At 41.5% G+C, this 13718-nt stretch overlaps 1 protein-coding gene across 1 annotated transcript in view; it reads left to right on the forward strand.

The window, feature by feature from the left end:
• The first annotated feature begins 13291 nt into the window (after window positions 1-13291).
• mta1 (metastasis associated 1) overlaps window positions 13292-13718 on the forward strand; it is a 39405-nt gene continuing 38978 nt past the window's right edge. Inside the window, exon 1 of the mRNA XM_070919725.1 lies at window positions 13292-13339. Within this exon, the coding sequence (XP_070775826.1) occupies window positions 13312-13339 (28 nt within the window). The 5' untranslated portion in view covers window positions 13292-13311. The remainder of the gene's footprint in view (window positions 13340-13718) is intronic.

Genomic DNA, 13718 nt, shown 5'->3' on the forward strand with positions numbered 1-13718 from the left:
TCCACTTTCTCTCCGTCCTCTGGTCTCTTCTCTCCACAGCAAGTGTCCCGCTCCGCTCACAGAAGCTGGGAGCATCTATTCAAGTCAACGGCTCCTCATTTGCATAGCCCCGCCCCCGCCACGATACCCGTCCGCACGCCTCCTTCACGTGTTGTAGGAAATGTCGCCGCTTGACGGTTAATGCCGAGACAACAAACTGGTAGAAATACTGAAATTTTGAGTGAATTGACTAAATGTTACCTCAGTTTGATGCCTGTCTCGGCGTTTTCTCTTCATTCTGCCTCCCTAGCACATTTTTTAGTAGTATAAGTATTCTTCATACAAACAACAACTAGCAACTATTCAAGATACATTAGCCAAGTAGCAAAATATGTAAATATGTAGCTAGCTATGTATCTGATTAAAAGCAAACAGCTACAAATCACAAACTGAATTTCTATTTTCTGAATCCTTTGAGCAGCTTTTTGTATATAGGCTTGTGCCATGAAAGAACAACTACATGGTCTATTATGTTTTTATTTTACAAGTCATATCCATGGCTAAAGGACTGTCAAATTAGCTTCAGTTTAAGGTGTCAGTGTGCCTCAAATCACACACACCTTTCCAACTATTGCACATTTTTTGTTACTGACAATCTGACTGTACACAGCTATTGGCCAGGTGGGTGGACTCAAAAAGAATATGCAGGATGTGAACTTCCCTCTCAAGCGCTCTTTTTTCATTCTTCACAGAATTACTTTTTCAGTCATTTTGTCATGTGTACAACCAAGCTCAAAATCATGAATGCCATTGAGGCGAGACTGTCCAAAAGTGTGTGCCATTATGACTTTTTGTACAATTAATTGCAGCCCCTCTCTAAGACAGCAGTGTGGTAATTTGGAACAGTTATGAACACTTTAACCTTCAGACGTGTTCGGATGACATGTTGTATGGCCTAGTTTGTTTCAAGACATAGGCCTTTAGACTCTTAAGAATCTTCATAGCTGTATTTCAAGTTGTAAGTTTTACAAGAAGCACTTTAAGGCAGCATTGCTTTCTCTATGGGCCAGCCTGTGGTCTGTCATAGCCAGCCTAGGCCAGGCGGGAAAGCTCTTGAGCAAGTGGAGCAGTCCACTGGGGCACATGCACTCCCACTTCCTTTTTCCCCTTTTCCACACAAGAGGAGTAGGAGTAGTGTTTGGTTGAATCACAATGCTCTCTTTCAGAGTGAGTGACTCGTAGGAATTTTTTAGGCAAAGGGAGAAGCTGAAACGTGGCTCGGGTGGATCAGCTTTCCCTTAAGACGGCCTGCTGGCTTTGAGACAAATTAGGCCTACTGAGGGAGACAGGCGGAGCAGAAAAACAGCTTCTGAATTCCTCACAATCCAAGATGACAAGTCGTTGTTGCATTCACTTATGATGACTAATTAAAGGACTCATTGACGGCACATTATCAGTTCCTCCAGCAGTGCGTCTGCCTCTTTCCTCTGGGCCTCTTGAGAGTGACTGAGGTCATCTCTTTCACACATTGGTGCTGTCTGGTCTGTCTGCCTAGTGACACAGTGCAGGTCCTGGTCCAGGAACAGACTGATATTTCCCACATCTGTGTCCCAGCTGATTAGCACCCGTCAGCATGCCTGTAACCAGTTCCTCCTTATCTCTGAGCTCACTGTTTTAAAAAAACTCAGTCAGGTGGAGACTCAACGGCCTCTTAAAGGCGGCAAAACTGTACACTGGGCAGCTTTTGAGGTTTTGTGCCCAAGGAGATGTTTCACAGCGTTTCCTATATATGTACAGTTGGAGTAGAGAGTCCTTCCTGCATCAGCGCTCACGGTGTGTGTTTCACAAAGGACATGAGTTCATTACCGTTCACCTCCAGTTGTTTGCTGTGGTTGCAGGTTTGTTGCCAGTTCAGCTGCGGCGCACAATCAGACTCAAACCTGCTGAGAGGAGAGGAGGTCAAATATACCACAGAGCGAAATGGAGACAAAGAGGAGGTAGGAGACTGAAACTGAAGGGCCAATGTCCTCTGAAATCCTCGGCCCACTGAACACATGCGATGAAGATGAAAGGAGGGGTGTATTATTCCCGCTATCTGTGTCATAAAACATCTATGTGAGGTTGAAAAAGAGAATGTGCAATCAGCAAAACTTCCCTTGAAAAATATTTTCAAGGTTGGGGAAATATGGAGCAAAAATTAATGATAAGTGAGGGAACACATGCCCCTGACAGGTTCTCAGAGGCAGAGTGATTTGACGCTTCTGAGGAATGGGGAACCCCGGGGAGACTGAAGTGGACATATCCAGGCCACAATACTTTTAACTTGTTTCTGATCTGGTGCGTGGTTCAGACCCACACTCCAGTTTGTTTCTCCAGAGCAGATCAAGCAGCCAGCCACATGAGGAAAGACAGGAATAGACAAAGAGAGAGGGTGAGGTGGTCCTAAGGGCTTAAAAGCATGATTTAGCATGTTTACTTGTGAACTTATCAAAGGTGCACTCCATTATGTAATGTCTGCTGTGGCAGGGGAGGAGATTTCTAAAGATCAAAATAATCCTGATCATGTCATCATAGTATCTCAATTCAGCTTGATTGAGATTCATTATGGGAATTGTAGGATTTTGTATTTTTAGAGCTAGGGACTTAAAGTCAGGATATGAAATCAATTTTGGCCATTCTTTTTAAAATCTGTTTTTCAAATACTAAATCACGGGAGTGCTCATTTAAATATTGCCTTACAAGGGAAAGAACGTTTGATCCATTTGATTGAATGGCATAATTGTCTTGCCATTTCAGAAGTAGCTGATTCCAATACTTCTTCTAATAACCCACATGAAAGCAGAATTACAGATAGAAAAAAAAGGTAATTACACAAATCCTAAACTTACTTAATTATAGTAATGACGAGAAAAGTTGCTCTTTGAAAATAATATATTATACCATCTTAAACAGTGCATTTTTAAGCCCCGAAAGGTTGTTTTAAAATCTCAATTACATGTCAGTAAATTTTCAAGACTAAATTTGCAAAAGTCGATGTTAATTACTTTTACTAAAGTAAACGATCTGAGTACTTCTTCTCACCAGAAACAAACCCCTAACACTTGCAGTGTGAGTACTGGACCCTTTGCCCTACACAGGACCGCCTGTGACCCGGCAAGCAGCAGAAGGGTGTTTATGCACTGCAGCTGCACACCTGTCCTAAGCACCACTCACTCCAATGCACATTATATAAGCCCTGTGCCCCCAAGGCCAAACAGGTGCCAAAGCTGCCTTTGGCCCCAGACAGTGAAAATCCAGTGTTCCTTCCTTTTTCCTTCCTGTTCATCCCACTCCCCCCTAGAAACCCACACATTCAGGCTTCACAGATGCATTTTGCAGGCATAATCCTCATGAGCCACGTGACGTGCCGTTTTGCTCGGAGGAGCCCACAGAACAGCCAGCCTGAGCCCAGCCCATGACCACAGCAGGCTGCTTCTTCCAGCAAGCGGGCGCAAGTGCAAAAGAGACGCAACCGGATGATTTGGGTCAGATTGAGGGGTTCTGAGGCCTCTATTTAACGTGGACAAGCACATCATTTAAAAGACCTCAGACAGCCATGGAATCTCTGAAAATGTAAGAGCACACTGTTTGTATGGACAACACGTGATCTGTCTGGTGAGCGTGTGCATGTCTTTGAGGAAGGGAGAGAAAAAAGAGAATTAATTATTGAAATGTTCCCACAGCACACGCTCCAGAGTGCCGATTATTTTAGAAACAGTAGCCTATGTTTAGCTCTGCTAGGAGACAGTGAGTAAGACTAAACATGCTCAGCAGATGATAAGCTATATGTTGGGTGACATGCAGGCTAGGAGGCCTGAGACAGACTGACTGTTCGGTGAGATTTTAATAGACAGATACTCTATCTCTTGGATAAGACTGAGAGGACAACAGGGCCGGTGTTATCTGCCCTCTTTCTCTGGGTCTCAAAATGTGATGGACCTCTTGTTGAGCCATGATACAAACAACTGATTAGAAAGTACACAAATGATATACTACGTAAGCCACACAACTATGAAAATAAACTTCATTCTCTCACATTTCAATCGATTAGTCTTCATTAAGTAAGATTCAGGAGTTAGACGGCACCGATAACATATACACCCAAAGCTCTGACTGCAAATAACATAGGAAGAAGTCACATTGAAGACAAAATGCAAATATATCATGTTGCTAAAAACAAAACAAATGTTGATATACATTAACAAAATTGGTAACATTAGGAAAAAGGGAACTGATAAGTCTTGGTATTAAAATGATTTTGAAAACAGGGAAGTCTTCTTCTTAAGGCAATTAATAGTCCATCACAAAAGCTACTGACCCTGTATGCACCCTGTTGAATCCAATTAGAATATAATATTATTTCAAGTCTGTCTTAAAACAGGACTCACATGTACATTTAAATAGTTTTATGTCACAATAATGATTCTTTCTGTTCACACTGGCCACAAACAGGTCACTTTCCTAAAGCAATTTCAATGTGTGTGATGGGTGATAAAATCCGCAGTCGTCATTCTGTATAAAGAAATGCACTTTAAAATTTAGCCGAAACTAGTATGTGACTTCAGCAGTCCGAGTTGGACAAATCGAATGGCTATCAAAAGGTTCAGTCTTTTTGGTACAAAATGTCCTCTTTGTGTTTTTTCACAGACGACGTTTCTTTGCTGAGCTGTGGTGGAGGAACAGTAGCAAAAAGAGGGAATAGGGAATTTCACACTCAAAACGATGTTACTTTCTTAGATATCCGCTGGATTTGTTCTAACCAAAGCTTCATGTTGTCTGAGGCTGAATTTTGGAATAAATTTTTGCACAGACGGAGGACTGTGGATTTCGTCTCCCGTCCCTTGAAGGTGCTTTAAGAAGGACCTCTTGACATCCATTCCTTAGGAGGAGCAATTAAAGTGTTAGCGGTGCTTTCACTGTTCATATGGGCATGTGAGTATTGTTTTAAGACAGACTTGAGAAAATCCTTTTTTTTTTTTAAGCGCAACGAGTATTGCTATATGCTGGAATACAACTTAACTTTGTGGTCATTTGATTAAATACAATTTTATTTTGGAACAGGTACCATGTGAGCACAATATAAACTGATAAATAAGAGGGCTTAAAACTAGATTTTGACACTGGCCTCTCTATAAGACAGGACCAAGATCGTAATAATGCGGGACCTGCCTTAGTTGATAGTGTACTTTAGTGGTGCAAATCGTCTAACTTATTTTCAATTGATCAAATTAGCAAAACTGATTGACATACAGTAAACTTGTGACTTGTGGTCTGAGGCCCCGGGGCAGTTGCCTATTTCACCAGGGTAGTAATCTGGCCTTGATGAAGACTTTATGGTGACTTCTCAAATTAATTTATTGACTAACTTTTCCATAGGTTCTTATATCATCTTGCAGCCACACCAGTTGGAGACTATTCTTTATGAATAACACTTGGCCGCTGTTTCGAAATGATTTTCCTCAGCTATTTGACTAAATGGGTGCTCCTGTTTGTAAAAGTCCCCCCCTCAGGTCTACAAATTATGACCCCTTAGTCACAGCCTCAGTGACCTCTTTAACCCGGATCACTTACGTACTCACTGGGACTTTTGACCCAGCCCTGGGGTGGCTTTTATAGACAGAACAACAGTCTTGTTTGTGGCTCCATTACAGTTTTTCTAAGTGCAGATGGGAGAGTGCTCCTGTGTTTTCTTTAGTTGTGGACAGTCAATTTTGAAGTACTTTACTCCCACTGGGACTGTGAGGGGTTTAGATTCCACTGAATGCCATTTTCAGTGATGTGGGTGTATTGTTTTACTTGGCAAACGTCTTCACTGGTCACTGTTGGTCGAGGTTCCACTGTATGCACTTTAACTGCTCCCTTGTCTAATCTAAAAGCCTATTTTTAGCCGATGTGCCCTGTATATATTCAATAAATCTGTCATTTCATTTTGCCTGTGTTTGTTTACAACATGAAGCAAGGGTTTGGGGGGCAGATGCTGTGCTGTTCCAATGGCTGTAATAGAGGCATGGCACTTATGTTGAACCCCAATGAGGGCCCCTGCGGAGGGAGGGTGTGGTAGAAGCAGCTGGCAGAAGTTTTTGGAGGTTTTGATCACTCTATCTACATGCCCTGTGATCCTCCCTCTCACAGAGCTCCTGATCATTTCTGGGGGAATCCCTCAAGTGGGAGTTAGACTTTAAATACAGACCTGTCCTTGTGTTCGTCTGAGTTTTTAATTAAAATATTATCATTAGGAGGATAATTAACAGATCAAATACCTACTTGAATGTGATTTGAAGGTGACTGAATCTCTGTTACTAAGCTATTTAAACCAATATTATACCGGTACATTTGCTTTCTACATTTCTGATCTTCGTTTAATCACACTAAAGCCTGTGGTGCAGTCAGTTGAATGTCTAACTAATCAAAGCCTTTCTGTTTGCGTGGCAGCATGTTGTTAACGTGCAACTGATTGATGATCAATACATCTGATGAGTGATCCATTGCTCCTGAAGACTCACTCGGCGGATGCATCAGTGGTGAATGTGCTGTGTGAGCTTCCTTCATTTAGCATCAATCAGCAGAGGATTCATTCAGTACAGCTGACAACTGATCAACTGATCAATCATGTAGTTTGGATATATAATGTGTTAGAGTTTGACACAGACATTCCAGGAATAGTTTGACATTTAGGGAAATACACTCAATCACTTTCTTGGCGAGAGTTAGATGAGAAGACTGATACCACTTTCATGTCTGTACGCTAAATAGAAAGCTATTGCCAGCAGACAATTAGCTTATAGCATAAAGATGGGAAGCTGGGGGAAACAGCTAGCTTGGTTCTTTCCACGGTAACAGAAGTTGTCATCTATACATTTTGATTTTTGAACAAACAAGACATAATGTGTTCATTATTGAGATCTAGTTGTGCTGGCAGATTTGTTTTAGCTTTGAACAGAACCTGGCAGCTGTTTTCCCCCCTGTTTCCTGTCTTTATGCTAACTTGTGGTTAGCTAGCATAATTGTTAGCTTACAAACAAGAGAGTGGTATCAATCTTCTCATCTAACTCTCATCAAGAAAGTGAATAAGCATATTTCCCAAAATGCTTAACTGTTCTTTTCATTTTATGCAGTGCAGTTTGAGATGAAGCATTTAGCTTCAAAATTATGTACAGTATTAACACTTGGCAAAAAAAAAAAGGCACCTACTCATACAAAATAACTGATTTGACATCAATTTATGGCATATTCTGCTGGTGAGAATACGATTTTGATTCTTGGTAATGACAACAATTTTCAAAGCTATTGCAAACCCTTGAGGTCAGACGTATTTGAAATGATGCTGGAAATCCCCGAGAGAAACCGTCTACTCTTTCACATGTCTTCAAACTGACAGGCGCTCCCTTGCTTAGTCTGTCCACAAACAATATCAGTCACTGTGACAAGGTCTTGCCTGCTTGGCCCTGTCGAGCCCAAATTTCATAATAAAAAGCTCAGCGCTGGAAAATGCTCTTTACCTCAGCATTAAACAAAGCCTGTCTGTTTCTTTGCACACGGGCAGGAACATTTCGTATGTAGCTGCCCTGCGCAGCTTTGGTCCAAGTCAAACTAACTGGTCACATTAAGTACATGAAACATTTTGTTCCAGTTGATGTAAAGAAACATGCACTCTGAGTTGAGCTCTTGTGGTGTATAATTAGACCCTCTGAACATGGGTGGTGCTGCAATGGAAAACAAAGCATACTGTACCAGATCCTGTGCTGTTTTAGGTGCTTTCAAGAGACAAACCTTGATTTTTACCTCCCGCTGTTCTCTGCAGGATTAAAAACACTTCAACATTAAAACACCTCTCTCTTCATGAAAAGGTACGAGCATGTCCCGTGTTTAATGGATTTTCACATCAATCAGCCATACTACAGGATGTGTTGATCTCCCCTTCATATGCACTAATAAGCACAAATACATCAAAGAGTTATTGATCCCTCTGAGGAGACTTTCCAGGTATGTCACAGATCTTGTCGTAATGACTTTGTGTGTAATAGCCAACAACCTGTCTAGACAAAGAAAGAATGATCTTGTTGTTAGCACCTGATTTCTAATGTTCGATATTCAAAGCTGTTCATATATTCTGAAGAAAGACTTTTTAGTGAGCTGACTAATGATAAATCTAATTAAGCAAAGCAAAGTAGTAATTAGATACTAATAATCTACTTATTGTGAAATCAAATGTCTCAGAAGACAAAACACTAATAATAAACAGCCCAATTATCAAGCAATTATCTATACATGTCCATCCAGCATTGTTCGAACTGACATGACAACCAGAAGTGTGAACAATTGTACTCCCTCTGGTATCACATTATCTCTCTAATAACTCTAATTAAGTGCTATGGAGGCCCAAGATGGAGCAGGTTTCCACCTAAACACCTAATCAGATTTTTTTGTGTTTGGTTGGATAAGAAAAATATCTTTTCTTGGCAATCACTCAGACTCGCACATGATTGAAAACCCCAGTGAGGCATCACTTGAGAGCCCTCTTCAGTGTCGTGCAAGTCACAGAACAGACCTTTCTTTTGTCTTTGACTTGAATGGTGTATACACATGGCTGCTTCCTGTCCGCTGTATCATTCCATGTTAACACATTTGTACATCAACACATTTTTTAATCAGTATCAGTTTGTCTGTGTGAGTTTACATATGTGTGTATTTTTGGTTCTTAGACATAAAAAATATGAATCTCTTTTTCTTTAAGCGTCTTGACATCAGCTGGCGCAGCTCTGATGGTGTTGACCAATAAAATGACAAGCATTCTTGCTGGAAAGAAATTCAATACATGACTTTCTGATACCATTTGCCATTCCAGTGATTCCTTTTTCATGTCTGAGTGTGGTGGGTTTTCCCCACATGGCACAGTCCTCTCACCAACTGCCAGCGCCTCTCTCTCTCAGAAGATGAAGACACATTTGGCGGTTCACCAGCTGTTTCGCAAAAAATAAAAAATAAATGTGTAGCTCTCGTCTGGCGGCTCATGGCATTTTTGGCACATGATCTTGCGGTGGAGGGTGGAGGGTGGAGGGTGGACACTCAGCGGCAGGATTCCCTTGCAAGGTGGGGCCAGGGACCTACAAAGGGCGTCTTTTCGGGTGCCACATATTCAACTGTCTGCATCCATATCTGACACAGTCTTTCTTCTCAGTGTCATAGTTTCATTCTGCGAAGGTCACGGTATCAATAACCTGCAAGTACAATGTGGTTAATCTCTTTGGATTAAGGCCAAGGTTTCTTATGAGGCCTTCAAAGTTATGGCTGAGTGTCTCCAGCCATGTCTGCAGTAACAGATGACAGAGTGAAAGATGACTTCCACAACCCACACTGTAAACCAGCTTTCTTGCACTCTGCCAGAGGAACAATAATGAGGACATAATGACAAAGTTTTTGACATTTTTGTGTGTCACCCTGATGCTACTCTCTGGCGTTGTCCCAGAATTCATGATAACTCACTCAAGTGTCATTTCCACTGTTAGGGGTGGCTGCATCGCTGACCTTTTTTCCCCGCCACTACATCACTGATTTGTTAGGGATCAGCTAAGGACAGTAGAAAAGGCCTTGTGAGTGATGACCCCTGCTGGTGGAATCATGTAAATGCAATTTTGAGAATCTTGTTTTTCAGCACCAAGGAATTCGAATAGCTTCTTAATGGTATTGAGCATAAATGTATTTTTTTTTTTACACGAGTTTAAGATTATGGATAGACTATATCCAGCTATGCATGGCCTTAAAGCAGCTACCCCTTTGTCTCAACTGTCCAATTCGTCAAAAGCAAGACAATAGCTCCCCCTGTAGTCTGATATTGATAAATACAAATGCCCTGTGCAAGGTTCCTTGTGAGGTTCTGTATCTATTCACTTACTGACATTTTTAGCTGTGAAATCTGCCTGACAGATCCCCTACAGCAGAGATTCCCAATTAAAAGAGTCAGCGCTGCCTCGTGCCAAAGCATTTCAGAGCAGTGAAAACATGGCTGGTCACTAATGGAGTCTGCGGCAGAGAGCTGTCATGTTCAGGACTTGTATACAATCAAAAATGAATACTTGTGTGACTTGATTGACTGTGTTTTCTTTACATTGCAATGTGGTCGTGATGCGTCTTCAGTTGGAGGTGCAGATGAGCAGTTTTGTGTATAGAGTCAAGAATGTGGGGTCTCTTTCAATTGCTGTTGATGTTAGTGATGTTGATTTAACAGTCGCTATGCCTTATACCTACAGCATGAGTCAGAGCAGGAGGTGTATGGCTTGTCAAACACTGTGGTGCAACTTAAAAGGTAGTTGTCACTAACCTGGCTGACAGTGACTCTGTGGGGTGTAGGTACCACCCCTTTATAATGTTCCACCAGGGAACACTGTTACAGGTATTGTTCCTTAATAAAAATGATTGGATAATACCAGTGTTTTTCCACTATTAATAAAGACATACACCTATGTACAATTCGGTGTAGAGGACAGAGTGCTCTAACAATAGTCCCTTTATTGCTGTACCTCCCATAGTGTCTCTGGATCCAAGCACAACCCCCAGTGAGAGAACAAATGAGGAAGCACAATCAAAGATATGGAATGCATTCTGCCAGCAAACGGGCCTAATTGATTTCCTCTGTGTCTTTGTCTCTCCTGTGCATTTATCTGCGACACGGAGGAAAGAAAGAGGACGAGAAAGTAGCAGAAAGAAAGAGAGGCCATCAGAGGTCATCCACCGGGACTGCAACCAAACCGAGGGGAGTTTCTGCAGACTCTGTGGCTCGAGCCAATCCATCTCCACAGGCTGAGACTCATCAGAGAGAACACCTGCACTGCTCTACTCTGTGTAGTGTTCTGCCTGCATGCTCGCCTGCCTGTCTTCCTGACTGCAGCAACATCTGGCAGAGGAGCAAGTGGATTCAAAAAGAACATCTGCACAGCAGCAAGCAGCCAAGTAAGCAAACAGTCCTAATGAAAGTAGTCACAGTTCCCAAACACAAGGCTACATTGTTGTCCACCTATTTCCCTTTAATTAAGACCACATAAAGTATTGGCACCGTTTTCTTCCAGTTCATGGGGGAACATTACAACAGCTTAAAAGACAGCTGACTTGTGTCAATTACTGTATGATATATAACACACACATTGTGCAGGGATATGCTGTAATATGCTGAAATACTGTACATTTGTATCGCTCCAAAGGAAAGTTAATTAGCAAAGGTAAGCACATGAAATAAAGTGAAATACAGTGAGCAATGGTTTAAACAACAAGCCGCAATATTCAGTCAGATAATGGCTGTGTTTTATAAGAAATGTTGCACATAGCGGCGAGCAGCATAATGTATATTGGGCAATAAATATATAATATGCAAAAATATCCACTGGGTAATAATGCTCTTTCATTTCTTTAACACAACATTATAATCCACATCAAAACACGTTTTAGTTTTGTTCCCACTATGCACATTGAAAAATATTCTCAGATTCTCCATATTTTAGTCAGAATGACAACAGTTGTACACACCTATACACAAACACACACATACAAACACACGCTATCAGTATCTGGTTCTTTTTCATAAAGGAGCCCCAGGACACAATACAGAATCCCTCCAATGCAGCACAGCTCCAACATTGAAACTGCACACTTGAGCAGGAGTGCGTACTGTAAGCACACACGATTGGCTGACAGCGGCCATGTGACTGCAGACCGTAGTCCCCTGTGTTGGAAAACAGTAATTGAGGCTTCCATATGGTATAGATCAGATGTAGCCTTCACCACAGCATTCCTCCAGCACAGAGGCTCCACGCTTGTATCTACAATGAAAACTGAGCTAATCAAAGAAAAGAATATACTATATATTCTCCCTCTTGTCATACCTTATCTCACTTATTAGACACCATCCACCAAACACTCTTTTTATTGACAACAAAAGCTGTCCTCTTGTGTTTGTTTAGCAGCAATTGTGTTTTGATAATGATATACTGCAATATAATCTTATAATATCCAAGAAGAATAGCTGTGTGTGTGTGTGTGTGTGTTTGTGGTAGATGTTTAAGAGGAAAACAGTGCTGCCAGTCTTTGTTGCAGTACAAAACACAACATATTTAAATGGAAGATTATGCAAAACTACCACCCACTTTCTATTTGCCCACATGCAAGCAGGTCCATACATTTAACTAAGTAGGTTTGGTGTGTAATAAGCTTGATAGTCCTACGCCTCCCTTTTCTAAAGACTCTCATCTTTAGAAAAACAACTACATTTGAGTGCCAACTACATAAACATTAAAACCAAAGTGTGCCACCTTAACAAGTACCCTATGTTATCTGTAACATATTCTTTATCATTTATGTAGTTACTGTCACTGTGCTGTACTGTGGTTAAGATAAACCTATGGGTTTAGTTTCTGTTTTTACATACATTAATTAAATGTAACTAAGCCTAATACTCTTTGCCAGTAACACCATGGGGCCCTCCCCTGGTGGTTCATGGACCTCACTTGACACCACTGAGCTAAAGGATTTGGGATTACAGCATTGTTTAAGGATGGGACAGGGATGCTTAATTTTCTGATACACCAAGTTCTAGATATGTTTTTGGATATGTACCAACTCTGAGGCAGAGTTCAGATGTAAACAGCCGTGCAGTCCTTTTTACTCTTAGTACTCCTCAAAAGTGTACGTGAGTTTGTTCCACGTTGAAATATCGCGATAGTTTTACTGTTCGAACCAGGGTAATGACACTAGTTGACGATACTTGCTCTTGCTTTTAAGCTATTTTCTGTGGTAAATCAAGTCAGGTTTGTCAAACCGGACCCATTTCCAAACGGAAACAGGGGTATTTCCTTCAATCATCATCTAAACTAGTAATTGAGAGAGAAACCAACTAATTAACTACGCAGGTAACGTTAACTAGCTGAGTAACTACATGGGAATGGGTTAACCGTTGGTTTTGGATGAGCCAGTGACGTCACTTAGACTTTCACAATATGAGGCTACAGGCTGTGGCGCAGCTAACGCTATATTTTGAAAATGCTAGTAGCTAACGGTAACGCAGTTAAAGTAGTACTTAAATCAGTAATGTTTTACACTACTTGTCCCCAAATACCTACCGCCAAACTTCGGGTTTCGAAATAAAGTGTACTGTCTCTTTAAGGTATCTCAGCTAGTCTGTTTCGTATTGATCAATCCACCATTTTCCAACACACAGCGGCGGCAGTGCTAACATAGCTCCGGCAGCACGAGAGAGAAGAGAGCCACCCCTCTACCTGGAGAGGAAGCCAGGGACCGGGGGCAGTCATGGCAGCGAACATGTACCGGGTTGGAGGTAAGGTGGGGGGGGAGAACATTTTAGAACCTTCCCGTGATGTTTTTTATGGCGGACTCGCATTGATTCGCCGCGGGTTTTTTTATGTATGTACAGAGCGTGGTCCGTCTTTTCTTCCCTTCTATTATTTCCCTTAAGCTAAAGAGCCGTGTGCTTCACAGATGATGATGGTGACTGTGTGAAGAGGAGGATGGTGATGAAGAGTAGTGGTTCGCTTAATGAACCGCTGCTGGATTCCATCGTTTCTTTTGTGTTTGTTGCAACTTGCGATTATCCCAAACAACTAGTTCAATATGCCGATACACCTAAAGTAACATGCGCTGTGTTTCCATATATTTAAGGTAACATATTCTAAAAGTTTTGCGTGCCATTCAACTAT

This window comes from Enoplosus armatus, chromosome 15 (genome assembly GCF_043641665.1).
Source record: "Enoplosus armatus isolate fEnoArm2 chromosome 15, fEnoArm2.hap1, whole genome shotgun sequence".
NCBI lineage: Eukaryota > Metazoa > Chordata > Actinopteri > Centrarchiformes > Enoplosidae > Enoplosus > Enoplosus armatus.